The 14,276-nt window shown below is 38.8% G+C and overlaps 1 protein-coding gene across 1 annotated transcript; it reads left to right on the top strand.

Moving 5' to 3' along the window:
• The first annotated feature begins 1,142 nt into the window (after positions 1-1,142).
• Positions 1,143-7,194, top strand: LOC134623390 (NLR family CARD domain-containing protein 3-like). The gene is made up of 9 exons (XM_065470183.1): positions 1,143-1,150; positions 1,866-1,994; positions 2,104-2,162; positions 2,747-2,799; positions 3,788-4,007; positions 4,167-5,914; positions 5,961-6,007; positions 6,096-6,269; positions 7,011-7,194. Exons 1-9 carry the CDS (start codon positions 1,143-1,145, stop codon positions 7,192-7,194), a joined length of 2,622 nt encoding a protein of 873 aa, XP_065326255.1.
• The last annotated feature ends 7,082 nt before the right edge of the window (positions 7,195-14,276 follow it).

Consider the following 14,276-nt stretch of genomic DNA (forward strand, 5'->3'; position numbering starts at 1 on the left):
CTCTCTTCTTCTTCAGAGTTTGTGTTCCGTTCTTCAAGCTATACATTTAACTTTATTAACGCACAGATTACATTTATGAGGTTTATTATTTATATTATTGTTCTCAGTCATCCGAGTCATGTTACTGTAAAGAGCTTGGGGAAAAAAAGGCGACTGGACTGTTATTGTAACCAAATAAACTGCTGATGCGTCTTTGTTACGAATTTATCGAAATAAACTCAATTTCCAGTTTATGTCGCACATTTTCACTCGTCTTTGAAGGCTTAGTCTTCTTTGTTTCCTATTATTATTTGGATTCACTGGGTTACGAACATCCTGATTATATCTGCGTAGTTTGATAAATAACGAAAGTGAAACTAAAGAGGACGCCTCCATCTCCCCAGGGACAAAAACAAGCAGTCAGAGACAGCAGTAAAAATGCACTACATGATACATGGAAGTAAGTTAAGGTAGTAAAAAATAAGAAGTCAGTTAGGGCTCTCTGTGTTTAAATGCAGTAATTAGCATTTAAGGAACATTTTAAATCTGATTAAATTATGTTAAATTTGTTCCATATTTCATATGTGCCAAAATGTTTTCCGTGGGTCTGGAACACAGCTGTGACTCTGACTGCTTGATGCATTTTGTTGAATTAAGCAAAAAAGGACGTGAAAGTTACACATAACATTATCACAAATGCTCCGGATGATGAGTTTCTTTTTTCTGTTTTTCACCGTCCACTTTTCCCTAAAATAATTTTACGTGTTGAGATTCAGACCAAAGTCTTCTGCTTTTCCTCAGCCCGGAGTTTGTGGAGTGTGTGATCCAGCCCCTCAGGATAATTTCCTTTTTTTTAATAATACAGTACAATGTACTATTTTAAATTAAATTAATTTTATGTATTACTTTATTTTTCCACAGTATTTTCTTCTGGATTCTTTTTTAACCACTTATGAAATTAATCACTTATGGAATAGCCCATAAACATCTGTAAAAGCTCTTTAAAGCGCTGGCACTTTGTATCTATGTATCAGAGTATCCATATTATTGAATACACCACAACCTAATTAGAAACAAACAAATAAACAAAAAACATCAACAGAAACAAATCAGATTAAAACTTGTTTCTCTCTTTGATCAGGTGACTGCAGCATTTGGCCAAAATGGAAAGGTATGACACTCAACACCACACATTACATTTCTCTGTATTAATTCTTTCCTTTTTAGTATAAGTGTTATTTATTCATACAGTCTCACAGAAGGCTTTACTGTATGATGGTTTGAAACTAAAGCTTGACGTTTAGGGTTATATATATTTACTAGAATAATATTTACAATGTACAATATTTCCCATGATCTGCCTCATTATAAGATTTTCTTTAAAGAGAAATGAAAGTGTTTTTTACCACCTTATCAAAACGCTTCACTATAAAAGAGCATCAATGTAAAATCATTTCAAAAGACTGCAGTAAATATTGGACTGATGTGTTTATGATACACAAGTGCCATATAACCTATGTTATAAATCTAGAGGTGCTGGTTATTATATTAGTCTTGTTTTTAGATCCAAAGAACACCTGCCTGCCTTTAGTCTTCATGGCCATTATAAGCTGTCCTCTAACATACATAGATTTATGTGATCTGTTTCAGATCATAGGTTTCATGCAGTTAAGCACCAACAAAAACAGATGAAAACAGATGTCTGAAGTCTTCCTGGAAACCAAAAAGGACTGAAGTGAACCAAAATAATTTAGTGTGAAGAGCTGTAAACTATATAGACCCAGTGTTTTCTTCTTCTTCTTGCAAATAGTTTGTGCAGCATATGCTGCAGCTGAAGACTGTAAAGGTAATTTCCATCCCTGATGGTCTCCTTGTCTGCCTGCCAGGATCCATCAAATACCAGAAACCCTGGAAACTGAACAGGAACCTGAACTCAGCTGTGTGTCTGTGAAGAGTGATCGGTCAAAGGAAGCCATCATTGTTTTCCAAGGAAGTGGATCCCCTTCAGATGATGAGTAAGATATAACCATTTGTCTAGCAGCTGTTGTAGCTAAAGAGTAAAGAAAAAGCAAAAAACAACAACAACAAAAAAATAAATTAATACTGGTTGTCCACATTCCCCAGACCAGATTCCTCTGGTCCTAAACCTGGACTTAGCTCCAACTACATGAGGAAGAGGAAGGGTAAGATGAAGAGAAAGAGTTCAAAATTATATCCTGCTGAAGTTAAAAGAAGAAAATCCTCCGCTGCTGATAAGTAAGATATGATTATTTCCATACATTACATATCTGCAGTAAGGAAAACCTAAAAACTGCTTTTGTTTCAATTACACCTTAAATTAAAGCTAAAAATAGATGAAAACCAGTTTTGTCTAAAATGTGAAGTCAGTGTAAATTAAAAAAAAATTACATGTAGCTTCTCTAAAGGAAACACAGTTTACACACTACCACAGCAGACATTAAAGACGATGACAGAATTACTACTCATAGTTTTTAAATTTGGTCTTCAAGATCATCTCAGAGCTTATACTTGACTTCATTAAATTTCTGTGTCTGAAAAAGAGATCCAGAAGCCCAACAGGCTAAAGAGAAGAACAATCATTCCCTGTTATGAGCTTGAAACTATAGGCCTGCTGAATTATTTTAGTTATTTCCACATTTCCACACCAAGATGTTTATAAATGCCTCATATCTTGTCCAGTAGTTAATAAAACTGAAGATTGAAAAGTGTATTTTTCTCCTTGATGGTCATTATTTCTGTTTACCAGGACACATCATAAACCAGATGTCCCTGAACCTGAACTTGAAGCTGAACCCAGCTGTGTGTCTGTAAAGAGTGATCGATCAATGGAAGCCATCATTGTCTTCAAAGGAAGTGGATCCCCTGCTGTTGAGAAGTAAGATTAAATGATGCCTAGTAGGAGTTATAGCTGACGTGTTTCCTTACTCCAGTCTGGTGAACTGGTGATAAAATGGTAACTTAAAGTAAGAATTGAAATATAAGGAAATCATTTTCTGTCTGAAAGATGAATTCAGTGTATCACTGTAATCCATATATGATATCAACATGACCTTGGTATTGATCTTTCTCTTTGTAGGAACACTACTGATAAAAAATTAGTATGTGATTATTATTCTTGAGTATCAAAGAAAAGTCTTATTTTAATACTAAAATTATTCAATAGTCACCTTTTGTTTATAGTCATGTTTTATAGTACCTTTCAGAATCGGGTCTACAAAGTTTTTTACAATGAAAAATGAAGAAACAACTATGTAAAACAAAACAAATTAGACATTTTTCCCTTTGATATTTATGGTGGTATGAAAGATGAAGAGAGAATGGCCTTTATATTGTTATTTCAAGCACTGTGAGTGAAGAATCCACCTGCTGGTCAGACAGAGGATGAATTGAAGACCTGAACTGTTACTCATGCATCGGTACTCTAGTAGAGTCCAAATTTTAAAAAGAGAGCTCGAGATGAACATAAATAGGTTAAAGTTAAGACTGTCATAAGACACACACACAAAGTCTAAGCTTTGATTCTTCACGTTGTCTTCACAGAGTTGTTCAGTCTGGCTCAGATGTCTCCAGCCTCCATCATGCCCCGCAACATAAAACTGACCTGGGCCAAATATTTGTGGTCTGTATATGTGAAACATTTATTTATTTATTTTTGTCCTATACAGCTTAAATCAAAAAGTAAATAAAAGTAAGCTGCTTTCATTAGAACTACATTTTAAATAGAATAAAGCCAAAGCATTACCTTCACTTGAGGAAATTTGTTCATTTGTCATTCTTTGTGTTTCAGGGGCTGGAGGACAACATTGTCACGTTTGTGAAGAATGAGCTAAAGAAAATGCAAAATTATCTAAATCCAGAATCCCCTGAAAATCAGAGAGAAGATCAGAAAATGTTGGACAGTGAAGACGAGGAGCAGATGAGGATCATTGGAGAGGCACTTCTGCAGATCACAGTTTATTTCCTGAGGACAATGAAACTGGAATATCTGGCTGCCTGTCTGGAGAACAGTAAGAGGATTTCTTTTCATAAATGCACCATTTAGGACAGAACTGCTGTGTGTCCTGTATATTCAATACTTTAATAAAAATATATAACACTCTTACGATACTTTTAGAAAAGAAATTATACACTAACATTTATACTTGAATCTCTCTTTTTTTGCTTAGAAAATCCTTATTCAGGTTGTAGGTGTGAGCTTAAGTCTAACCTAAAGAAGAAGTTTGAGTGTGTGTTTGAGGGGATCGCTAAACCAGGAAACGCAACCATTCTGAATGAGATCTACACAGAGCTCTACATCACAGAGGGAGGGACCGGAGAGGTCAACACTGAACATGAGGTCAGACAGATTGAAATGTTTTCTTGGAAACCAGAAAGACCAGAAACAACAATCAGGTGTGAAGACATCTTGAAAGTCTCAACTAAAAGAGACAAACCAATCAGAACAGTTCTGACCAAAGGAGTGGCTGGCATCGGGAAAACATTCCTGACACAAAAGCTAACTCTGGACTGGGCTGAAGACAAGACCAACCAGGACATCCAGTTCATGTTTCCATTCACATTCAGAGAGCTGAATTTACTGAAGGATAAAAAGTTCAGCTTAGTGGGACTTATTCATCACTTCTTCACTGAAACCAAAGAAGCAGGAATCTGCAACTTTAAAAAGTTCAAAGTTGTGTTCATCTTTGATGGTCTGGATGAGTGTCGACTTCCTCTGAACTTCCACATCACTGAGATCCTCACTGATGTTACAGAGTCCACATCAGTGGATGTGCTGCTGACAAACCTCATCAGGGGAAAGTTGCTTCCTTCTGCTCACATCTGGATAACCACACGACCTGCAGCAGCCAATCAGATCCCTGCTGAGTATATAGACATGGTTACAGAGGTCAGAGGGTTCACTGACCCAAAGAAGGAAGAGTATTTCAGGAAGAGACTCAGAGACAAGGAAGAGGCCAACACCATAATTTCTCACATCAAGACATCACGAAGCCTCCACATCATGTGTCACATCCCAATCTTCTGCTGGATCACTGCTACAGTTCTAGAGAGTGTGTTAAAAACCAAACAGGATGGAGGAAAGCTGCCCAAGACACTGACTGAGATGTACATTCACTTCCTGGTGGTTCAGACCAAAGTGAAGAACATCAAGCATGATGAAAGAGCTGAGACAGATCCTCTCTGGAGTCCAGAGAGTAAGAAGATGATTGAAGCACTGGGGAAACTGGCTTTTGAGCAAATGCATAAAGGAAACCTGATCTTCTATGAATCAGACCTGACAGAGTGTGGGATTAATGTCAGAGAGGCCTCAGTGTACTCAGGAGTGTTCACACAGATCTTTAAAGAGGAGGGAGGGCTGTACCAAGAAAAGGTTTACTGTTTTGTCCATTTGAGCATTCAGGAGTTTTTAGCTGCTCTTTCTGTCCATTTGACATTCACCAACTCTGGTATCAACCTGCTGGAAAAGGAACAAATGGCCTCAGTGCAGATTAATGAGTTTTTAGTAAGACAGTTCTACCAGAGTGCTGTGGACAAGGCCTTGAAGAGTCCAAATGGACATCTGGACTTGTTTCTTCGCTTCCTCCTTGGTCTTTCACTGCAGACCAATCAGGATCTCCTACAAGGCCTCCACACACAAAAAGGAATCAGCTCACAGATAAATCAGGATATGGTCAAGTATGTTAAAGAAAGGATGAATGATACTTTCTCTCCAGAGAAAAGCATCAATCTGCTCCACTGTTTGAATGAACTGAATGATGACTCTATAGTGAAGGAGGTCCAGCATCACCTGAGTTCAGGACACCTGTCTAAAGTTGATCTCTCTCCTGCTCAGTGGTCAGCTCTGGTCTTCATCTTACTGTCATCAGAAGCAGATCTGGATGAATTTGACTTGAGGAAATACTCAGCTGCAGAAGAGGCTCTTCTGCTGCAGGCTTTGACCACTGGCAGCAGCTGCAGAAGAGGCTCTTCTGCAGCTGCTGCCAGTGGTCAAAGCCTGCAGGAAATCCCAGTAAGTATCCAGTTTAATCCTGGCAAGAGATTGCTTTAAAGTGCTTCTTTTAAGAGTCTGGAAAGTTCTCTGATATTCACGTTTCCAGGTTGAGTGGTTGTAACCTCACAGAGAGCAGCTGTGAAGCTCTTTCCTCAATTCTAAGTTCCCAGTCCTCCACACTGAGAGAGCTGGACATGAGTAACAACAACCTCCAGGACTCAGGAGTGAAGCTGCTTTGTGTTGGACTTGGGAGTCCACACTGTATGCTGGAAACTCTCAGGTTAGCTGACTCTTTGTTTAAGAAAATGTGGGTATTTCACAACAACTGTCATTATTTTATAAATTTTAAGATGTTGTTTCTCTTCTGGTGTAAGCTCTGAAAGAGTACAGTAGAGTAGAAGTGAAACACACGCTTCACAAATCAAAAAAATATAACTTTATTTATGACTGTCCATCGAGACCGTTCTCACTCCCAATGCGTAATATACCGACCTTTTGTCACATCGAGAGGCATCTCATAGTAACGCGAAAGGTAACCTTCCACGTCTCTATGATATGCTCCGGATTGTGGATGGAATCCATCATAATGACACTGCCATAGGTAACACACGATCCAGCTGTGTATTCCAGCCCTAACCCTAACCTTACCCCTAATCTTAACCACAACCTCAGTTGTATCAGATAGTGTTTTCCAAATCAATTGATGATGAGAAAGTAAAATAAATGTACATGTGTAGATTTATTCGAAACGGTTCTCATGTTTTCGAATGTGTAACATACAGACGATTTGTCACATAGCATCGGTATGTTACATTTTTGGATGAGAACGTGTCCATCATAGTAAAAAAGACAGAAAGTAATTATGTTTTTTGTTGTTTTTTTAAATTTGAGTACAGAAAAGCCAGTTAGTGTGTTTTTAACAACTTTAACTGAAATAAGAATCTGTTCATTCGACTGCATGTACATCATCAAATTCAGAGCACTTTCTTACAATGATGTGACATGTTGTATGTGTTTGAAGGCTGTCAGGCTGTCAGATCACAGGAACTGGCTTCACCTTCACCTCTCTGGCCACAGCTCTGCGCTCCAATCCCTCCTATTTGAAAGAGTTGGAGTTGAGCTATAATCATCCAGGAGACTCAGAAATGAAGCTTTTGTCTGATCAAAGATCTGAAAACTGCTGTTCACAAACGCTGTCCAGCTAATCTGACTGAGCTGGAGCTGTTTTGCAAAGCAGAATGGGCAAGGATTTCAGTCTGTAGATGTGCAAAGCTGGTAGAGACATACCCTAAAAGACTGGCAGCTGTAACTGCAGCAAAAGGTGGTTCTACAAAGTATTGACTCAGGGGGCTGAATAATTACGCACACCCCACTTTGAGGTTATTTATTTGTAAAAAATGTTTGGAATCATGTATGATTTTCATTCCACTTCTCACGTGTACACCACTTTGTATTGGTCTTTCACGTGGAATTCCAATAAAATTGATTCATGTTTGTGGCTGTAATGTGACAAAATGTGGAAAAACTCAAGGGGGCCGAATACTTTTGCAAGCCACTGTATATGTGTATAAACTAGAGATGGACCGATCCGATATTACGTATCGGTATCAGTCCGATACTGACCTAAATTACTGGATCGGTATCGGAGAGAAATAAAAAATGTAATCCGATCTGTTAAATATCAAAAAAGCACCTCACAAAACTTGCGACACACCATAACTCGCCTCATAACCTTAGCACGTGGGAGCAGTATGCATCACGTGATAGAGCGGCTGCGGCGTGTGAAACCTGTCAGTGGTCTGGTTGAGCATTTGGAGCTTCGCTACCAAACCAGCATTTCATCTCCGACAAAGTTATCCCCGAGAGAAGTAAAGCAAGTGTGTAAGTTCATCTCTGAATGTTTGTAAAGCATTCCAGCGTGTCTTTTAGACCCCATTCCTACAAAACTGCTCAAAGAAGTCCTGCCATTAATTAATGCTTCAATCTTAAATATGATCAACCTATCTCTAATAATCGGCTATGTACCACAGGCCTTCAAGCTGGCTGTAGTTAAACCTTTACTTAAAAAGCCATCTCTAGACCCAGCTGTCTTAGCTAATTATAGGCCAATCTCCAACCTTCCTTTTATATCCTTTTATATCAAAAATCCTTGAAAGAGTAGTTGTCAAACAGCTAACAGATCATCTGCAGAGGAATGGCTTATTTGAAGAGTTTCAGTCAGGTTTCAGAGCTCATCACAGCACAGAAACAGCTTTAGTGAAGGTTACAAATGATCTTCTTATGGCCTCTGACAGTGGACTCATCTCTGTGCTTGTCCTGCTAGACCTTAGTGCAGCGTTTGATACTGTTGACCATAATATCCTATTAGAGCGATTAGAACATGCTGTAGGTATTACAGGTACTGTACTGCAGTGGTTTGTATCATATCTATCTAATAGACTCCAATTTGTACATGTAAATGAAGAGTCCTCTTCACCCACTAAGGTCAATTATGGTGTTCCACAGGGTTCAGTGCTAGGACCAATTCTATTTACATTATACATGCTTCCCCTAGGTAGCATCATTAGAAGACATAGCATAAATTTTCACTGCTATGCAGATGACACGCAGCTCTATCTGTCCATGAAGCCAGGTAACACACACCAATTAGTTAAACTGCAGGAATGTCTTAAAGACATAAAGACCTGGATGGCCGCTAACTTTCTGCTTCTTAATTCAGATAAAACTGAGGTTATTGTACTCGGCCCTGAAAATCTTAGAAATATGGTATCTAACCAGATTCTTACTCTGGATGGCATTACCTTGGCCTCCAGTAATGCTGTGAGGAACCTTGGAGTCATTTTTGACCAGGACATGTCCTTCAACGCACATATTAAACAAATATGTAAGACTGCTTTCTTCCATTTGCGCAACATCTCTAAAATTAGAAATATCCTGTCTCAGAGTGATGCTGAAAAACTAGTTCATGCCTTCATTACTTCCAGGCTGGACTACTGTAATTCATTATTATCAGGATGTCCTAAAAACTCACTGAAAAGTCTTCAGCTAATCCAAAATGCTGCAGCAAGAGTACTGACAGGGACTAGAAAGAGAGAACATATTTCTCCTGTTTTGGCTTCCCTTCATTGGCTTCCTGTTAAATCCAGAATTGAATTCAAAATCCTGCTCCTCACATACAAGGTCTTAAATAATCAGGCCCCATCTTATCTTAATGACCTTGTAGTGCCATATCACCCTATTAGAGCACTTCGCTCTCGCTCTGCAGGCCTACTTGCTGTTCCTAGAGTATTTAAAAGTAGAATGGGAGGCAGAGCCTTCAGTTTTCAGGCCCCTCTTCTGTGGAACCAGCTTCCAGTTTGGATTCGGGAGACAGACAATATCTCTACTTTCAAGATTAGGCTTAAAACTTTCCTATTTGCTAAAGCATATAGTTAGGGCTGGACCAGGTGACCCTGAATCCTCCCTTAGTTATGCTGCAATAGACGTAGGCTGCCGGGGATTCCCATGATGCATTGAGTTTTCCTTTCCAGTCACCTTTCTCACTCACTATGTGTTAATAGACCTCTCTGCATCGAATCATGTCTGTTATTAATCTCTGTCTCTCTTCCACAGCATGTCTTTATCCTGTTTTCCTTCTTTCACCCCAACCGGTCGCAGCAGATGGCCGCCCCTCCCTGAGCCTGGTTCTGCCGGAGGTTTCTTCCTGTTAAAAGGGAGTTTTTCCTTCCCACTGTCGCCAAAGTGCTTGCTCAAAGGGGGTCATATGATTGTTGGGTTTTTCTCTGTATTTATTATTGTGCGATCTACTGTACAATATAAAGCGCCTTGAGGCGACTTTTGTTGTGATTTGGCGCTATATAAATAAAATTGAATTGAATTGAAGCTTAACAACCGATATATGGAGCGACTGCCTCTCTCTCCCTCCCTCTCCTGCTGCTACTTCAATCATTAAACTGATCAATGATCAGCTGATCGGCTTTTCTGTCGCGAGTCTGTCTCTGTTTTTTGTTTATCGCCCACTTCGCGCCAGAAAGATGAAACCAGCGGCTGAACAACAGCAGCACTTTTAAGCTTGATAAGCTGTTGTTAGAATTTGTTTAATATTACTTTCTACACCAGGATCCTTTTCTACGTAGCTGACGGCTGGTAACTGTGCAGGGGCGGATCTAGCAAAGTTTAGCCAGGGGGGGGGGGCGATAGGGCATGAGCAGGGAAAAGGGGGGCACAAAGACATACTTTTCTTTCTTATTCTCATTTAAAATGTGTAGCTTTTAAATAATTATCTGAATCTTACACCCAAAGTTTTAATCTGATGAAAAATGTATAGAAGTCCATTACTGTATATAGTAACTGTTAAGTCTAATATAACCTAGGTAAGCTATAGTACTTTTTCCATCTGTGCAGTCTGCAATTCTGTTGAAGAAAGATGCTGAATCTATGTAATTATTCTTGAAAAATAATTGAGTTCTGTGCATTTTTTCCCCACACTGCATCAAATTAATATTAATTAATTACGTCGATTAAGCATCATGAGGTGGAGGATTCCCTATTTTTTTTTTTTTTTTGCTTGGAGTTTTAGAACCCTATTAGTGAGGTTGCTTACTCTTTAAAATACCAGAATAGGAAGGATGGAGTAGGTTTAAGTTTATTAGATTGATCAGTATTGCTGAACTATGAAATATTTTGGGTGCAGTATATTTTTTGCATACAGGTATAACAGAATAGCTTTAGTGTTTGTTTTTTTGTAACTTGAGTATGAACTTATACAAAAAGCAGCAAGATATTTAAAAAAAAAAACATTTTTATTTATTAAAACACACTATATCGGATTCATATCGCTATCGGCAGATATCCAAATTTATGATATCGGTATCGGACATAAAAAAGTCGTATCGTGCCATCTCTAGTTTAAACTGTACACTGTTTCCAGAGAGTCAAAAACAAAAACAGAAGAAAAACAGACAGGAAGATGTTTTTAAAGCATCTTTGTAAACATTTATACAACAAGTGTATATTTTCTGTACAGTATATGAGGAGAAAAAAGCGAGAAGCAGAAAGACTCGTTCCTGTCATGAAACGCTGTGTGGCAGGCAGGAGTAGGACCCAAGGTGCAGACACTCAGACTCGAAGGATGAACTCAAAACTCAGCTTTATTTGCTGGCAGGGGAAAGCATACAAAACTAAACTGGGAAATATAAACTTACATTTGACGGGGAGGCACACAAGGAAACGCACAGCTTGAGGGACGACGCGACACTGACTCAGGGAAACACAGGGTTTAAATACACTGGAAGTAACGAGGGGAATGAGACACAGAAGGAGGGCACAGCTGGGAGAAATCAGGACTGACGAGACAAGGAAGCAAAGCAGGACACATTCACATAAGACACGGACCTTCAATATAAAACAGGAAACACACACACACACACACACACACACACACAGACTCCGAGACACGGGCTTAACACAGGGACCTGACCACACTAGAGGGGATACACAGGCAGGGACGACGGAAAACAGGGAGCACAGAATGAACACTTGGGAAACCAAAACAAACTGTCATAATTCATAATATCAAAAATAAGAGTACAAAATCAAAAACACTGGGTCACCGACCCAGAACCATGACAGTTCCAACTTTCATTCTATCAGTTTCTCCTCTCATCACATAAATACCTGAGCAGTGACAGAGACCGCGACTGCAGCATTTCTCATCGGAACACAAAATACTGAGAACCGTCCACACTTTTGTAGGTCTTCAGATTTCGTCCAGTATAATTCAAAGCCTTGTTGATAACAATAATATAAATTGTTTGGTGTGAAGTTGTGGAGAGTTGCAGGGTTGTAGGTCAAAGAACTAGTAAACACATGGGGGAACACTCCCGCTTTGATCGTTTCTGCTCTTCTTCTCTTTTTTCTAAACTGAGCACCTGATGGTTTTGAACTTTTCTTGTCCATCTTTCATTGGTTTTAATTTTGCACGCCAGTGAACACCCATCCCCCAACCCGAGGATCACCGCAACATAACCTAATAAACCTACACCTTAGTTCACAGATTTACTTTGTTTAGGGTTTATTTCTGGGATTTCACACAACCCAGGATTCAAATCATGAATACATAATGGGCTTAGATTTACAACATTATGCATGAAATGGGAAATATTTGGAAGCAGCCGCCCCCGTCCCCTTTCGACTCTAAATTATAAATTTTAAATTGTTATTGATCCCTTTACCCCTAGTCCTAAAGTGTATATTTATTTTCTTACTCTTCTTATATTTATTGTTTGTTTACTTGCACTGCTGTAACTGGAGCCTCGTTGTCTCATCTCTCTATATACTGGACTGTATGTAGTGGAGATGACAAAGTTTACTTTGACTTCAGCAGCAGGCGCACCGAGGGCTCTCGCGCTCACTTTTCGCGTATAGAATTTCGAAAAAACATCGGTGCAAATTATAAGTCTTTATCATAATGTCTGCTGTTTTCATGTTTGTTGGTTTGTTTTTATTTTGCAAGGTGCTGCTCCAGTCAGCCAGAGAATCCCCCGCCGCCCCATCCTCTCCTCCCTGTGCCACAAGCAGCAGGCGCACCTCGCAAATGGAGGGCGCCCTTACTCCCAGCAAATGGGCGATAGAAAACCGATCGGTGCCTATGCCATTCCCCAAAATGAGGTGGCATGATGTTGGGGCAGTATGGGTGCGAGCAGCTTTTTTTTGCTGATGCCCATGATGCCGCCCTCCACCACAATGTGCCCTGGGCAACCACCCATGTCACCCATATCAAAAACTACTATTGACTGTCTGAATAGAAAACAGGATTTCTACTCTTCTAATAATGGATGTCAGAAAACTTCATCAGATCAATCAGTGGAAACACTTTGATCAACAATGTAAATGAGACTGGAGTTCACTTTAATAACATGATGGACAGAATAATGAGACATGATCCACAAAATCATGAACTTCATGGAAGTCTGTTCATTCAAAAGGAAACTTTATCAAACTGTCACTTTTCAGTCAGAAGATGAAATTTGCTCCATGTTCACTTTACTGATGAGAATCATGTCGACCTCACAGACCTTGTGTGTCTGATAGGTATTAATGTTAAACATTAAAAGTGTATTTGTACAATATATACTGTGTATATGATGGATTTAATGAGTCATTATGCAGAGACATGAAAACCTGCAGATCCTGCAGAGTTTGTGAGAAATGAAATCCAGCACTGACCCTTGTAATCATGTTCAAATATCATTAAATGTGCCATAAATGTTTCCTGTGTTTTCTGCAGTTTCTTCAGTTTAAACATTTTCTACATTATTGTTGCTCCAGCTCAGCACACAGTGATTTTACAGCTGTTTGTATTTTATACATGAGCTTTTGAGAGTGCTTCATTGATATTTGTTTTCCTGAAAAACCTAAAAACAATACATTTATAAGCAACAAAGTGCACAAAACGTTAGGTATAGCAAACATTATAAGACAACAGATGAAAGTAACCTTATGGCTGACTCTATCATATTTACATTGACATATTCATTAATATTCCATTTCCATTGAAATCAAATGTGATTTTTAATTTTTCTAACTATATTAAAATATTCAGTAAGTAAACTAAATAATCTGGCAATTGACGGTTCATGTAAGAGGACAGCTAATGTTATCATACACAGGCCTGTTTTTGATGTTGTCTTGTAGATGTTTAATGGAGATACAAGAGCCCACCTTTCACCTTTCATTTTATATTTGATTGATTTGATAACTTGCAAATGGTCAACAGTCAGTGAATCATTTAAGATAAATCAACTGCACATTTTATTCAATAAGTAGCATTTAAGCTACAGTGTATCTCGTGTACAAAGTGTACAAAGCTTTTGCCAAAACATAATTCCACTTAGTGAGGCCAGTTGTTGTAGCAGAATCAGTTAAAGGGTTTTAGAGCACCAAAAGAAGTTTTTGGTGGACTGTGAGCCAACAATGGTGGATTATGTGCTGATGTAAAGTAGCACAGTGTCCACCTGATCTCTGGTTTCAGCATTCAGGCTTTGCAGGATTAACATCACCGAAGAACCTGAGATTAAAAACCTCCAAATTGCAGGAACCAAGACAGAGATCAATGTGAAGTGTGGAGAACATGAAAAGTGAACAATACAGACAGAGCTCATAAAAGCCAAAATATAAAGTACAGAGTTTAAATGTGTTCAAATCTTCACAAAGCCTTTGAAAAATTCCTCTCAAACACACTGACTGTTGGAGCTATTTACTTTTTATTTTTATTGTTTTAAAATTT

The sequence above is a fragment of the Pelmatolapia mariae genome, linkage group LG3_W (genome assembly GCF_036321145.2).
Source record: "Pelmatolapia mariae isolate MD_Pm_ZW linkage group LG3_W, Pm_UMD_F_2, whole genome shotgun sequence".
In the NCBI taxonomy this organism is placed as follows: Eukaryota; Metazoa; Chordata; class Actinopteri; order Cichliformes; family Cichlidae; genus Pelmatolapia; species Pelmatolapia mariae.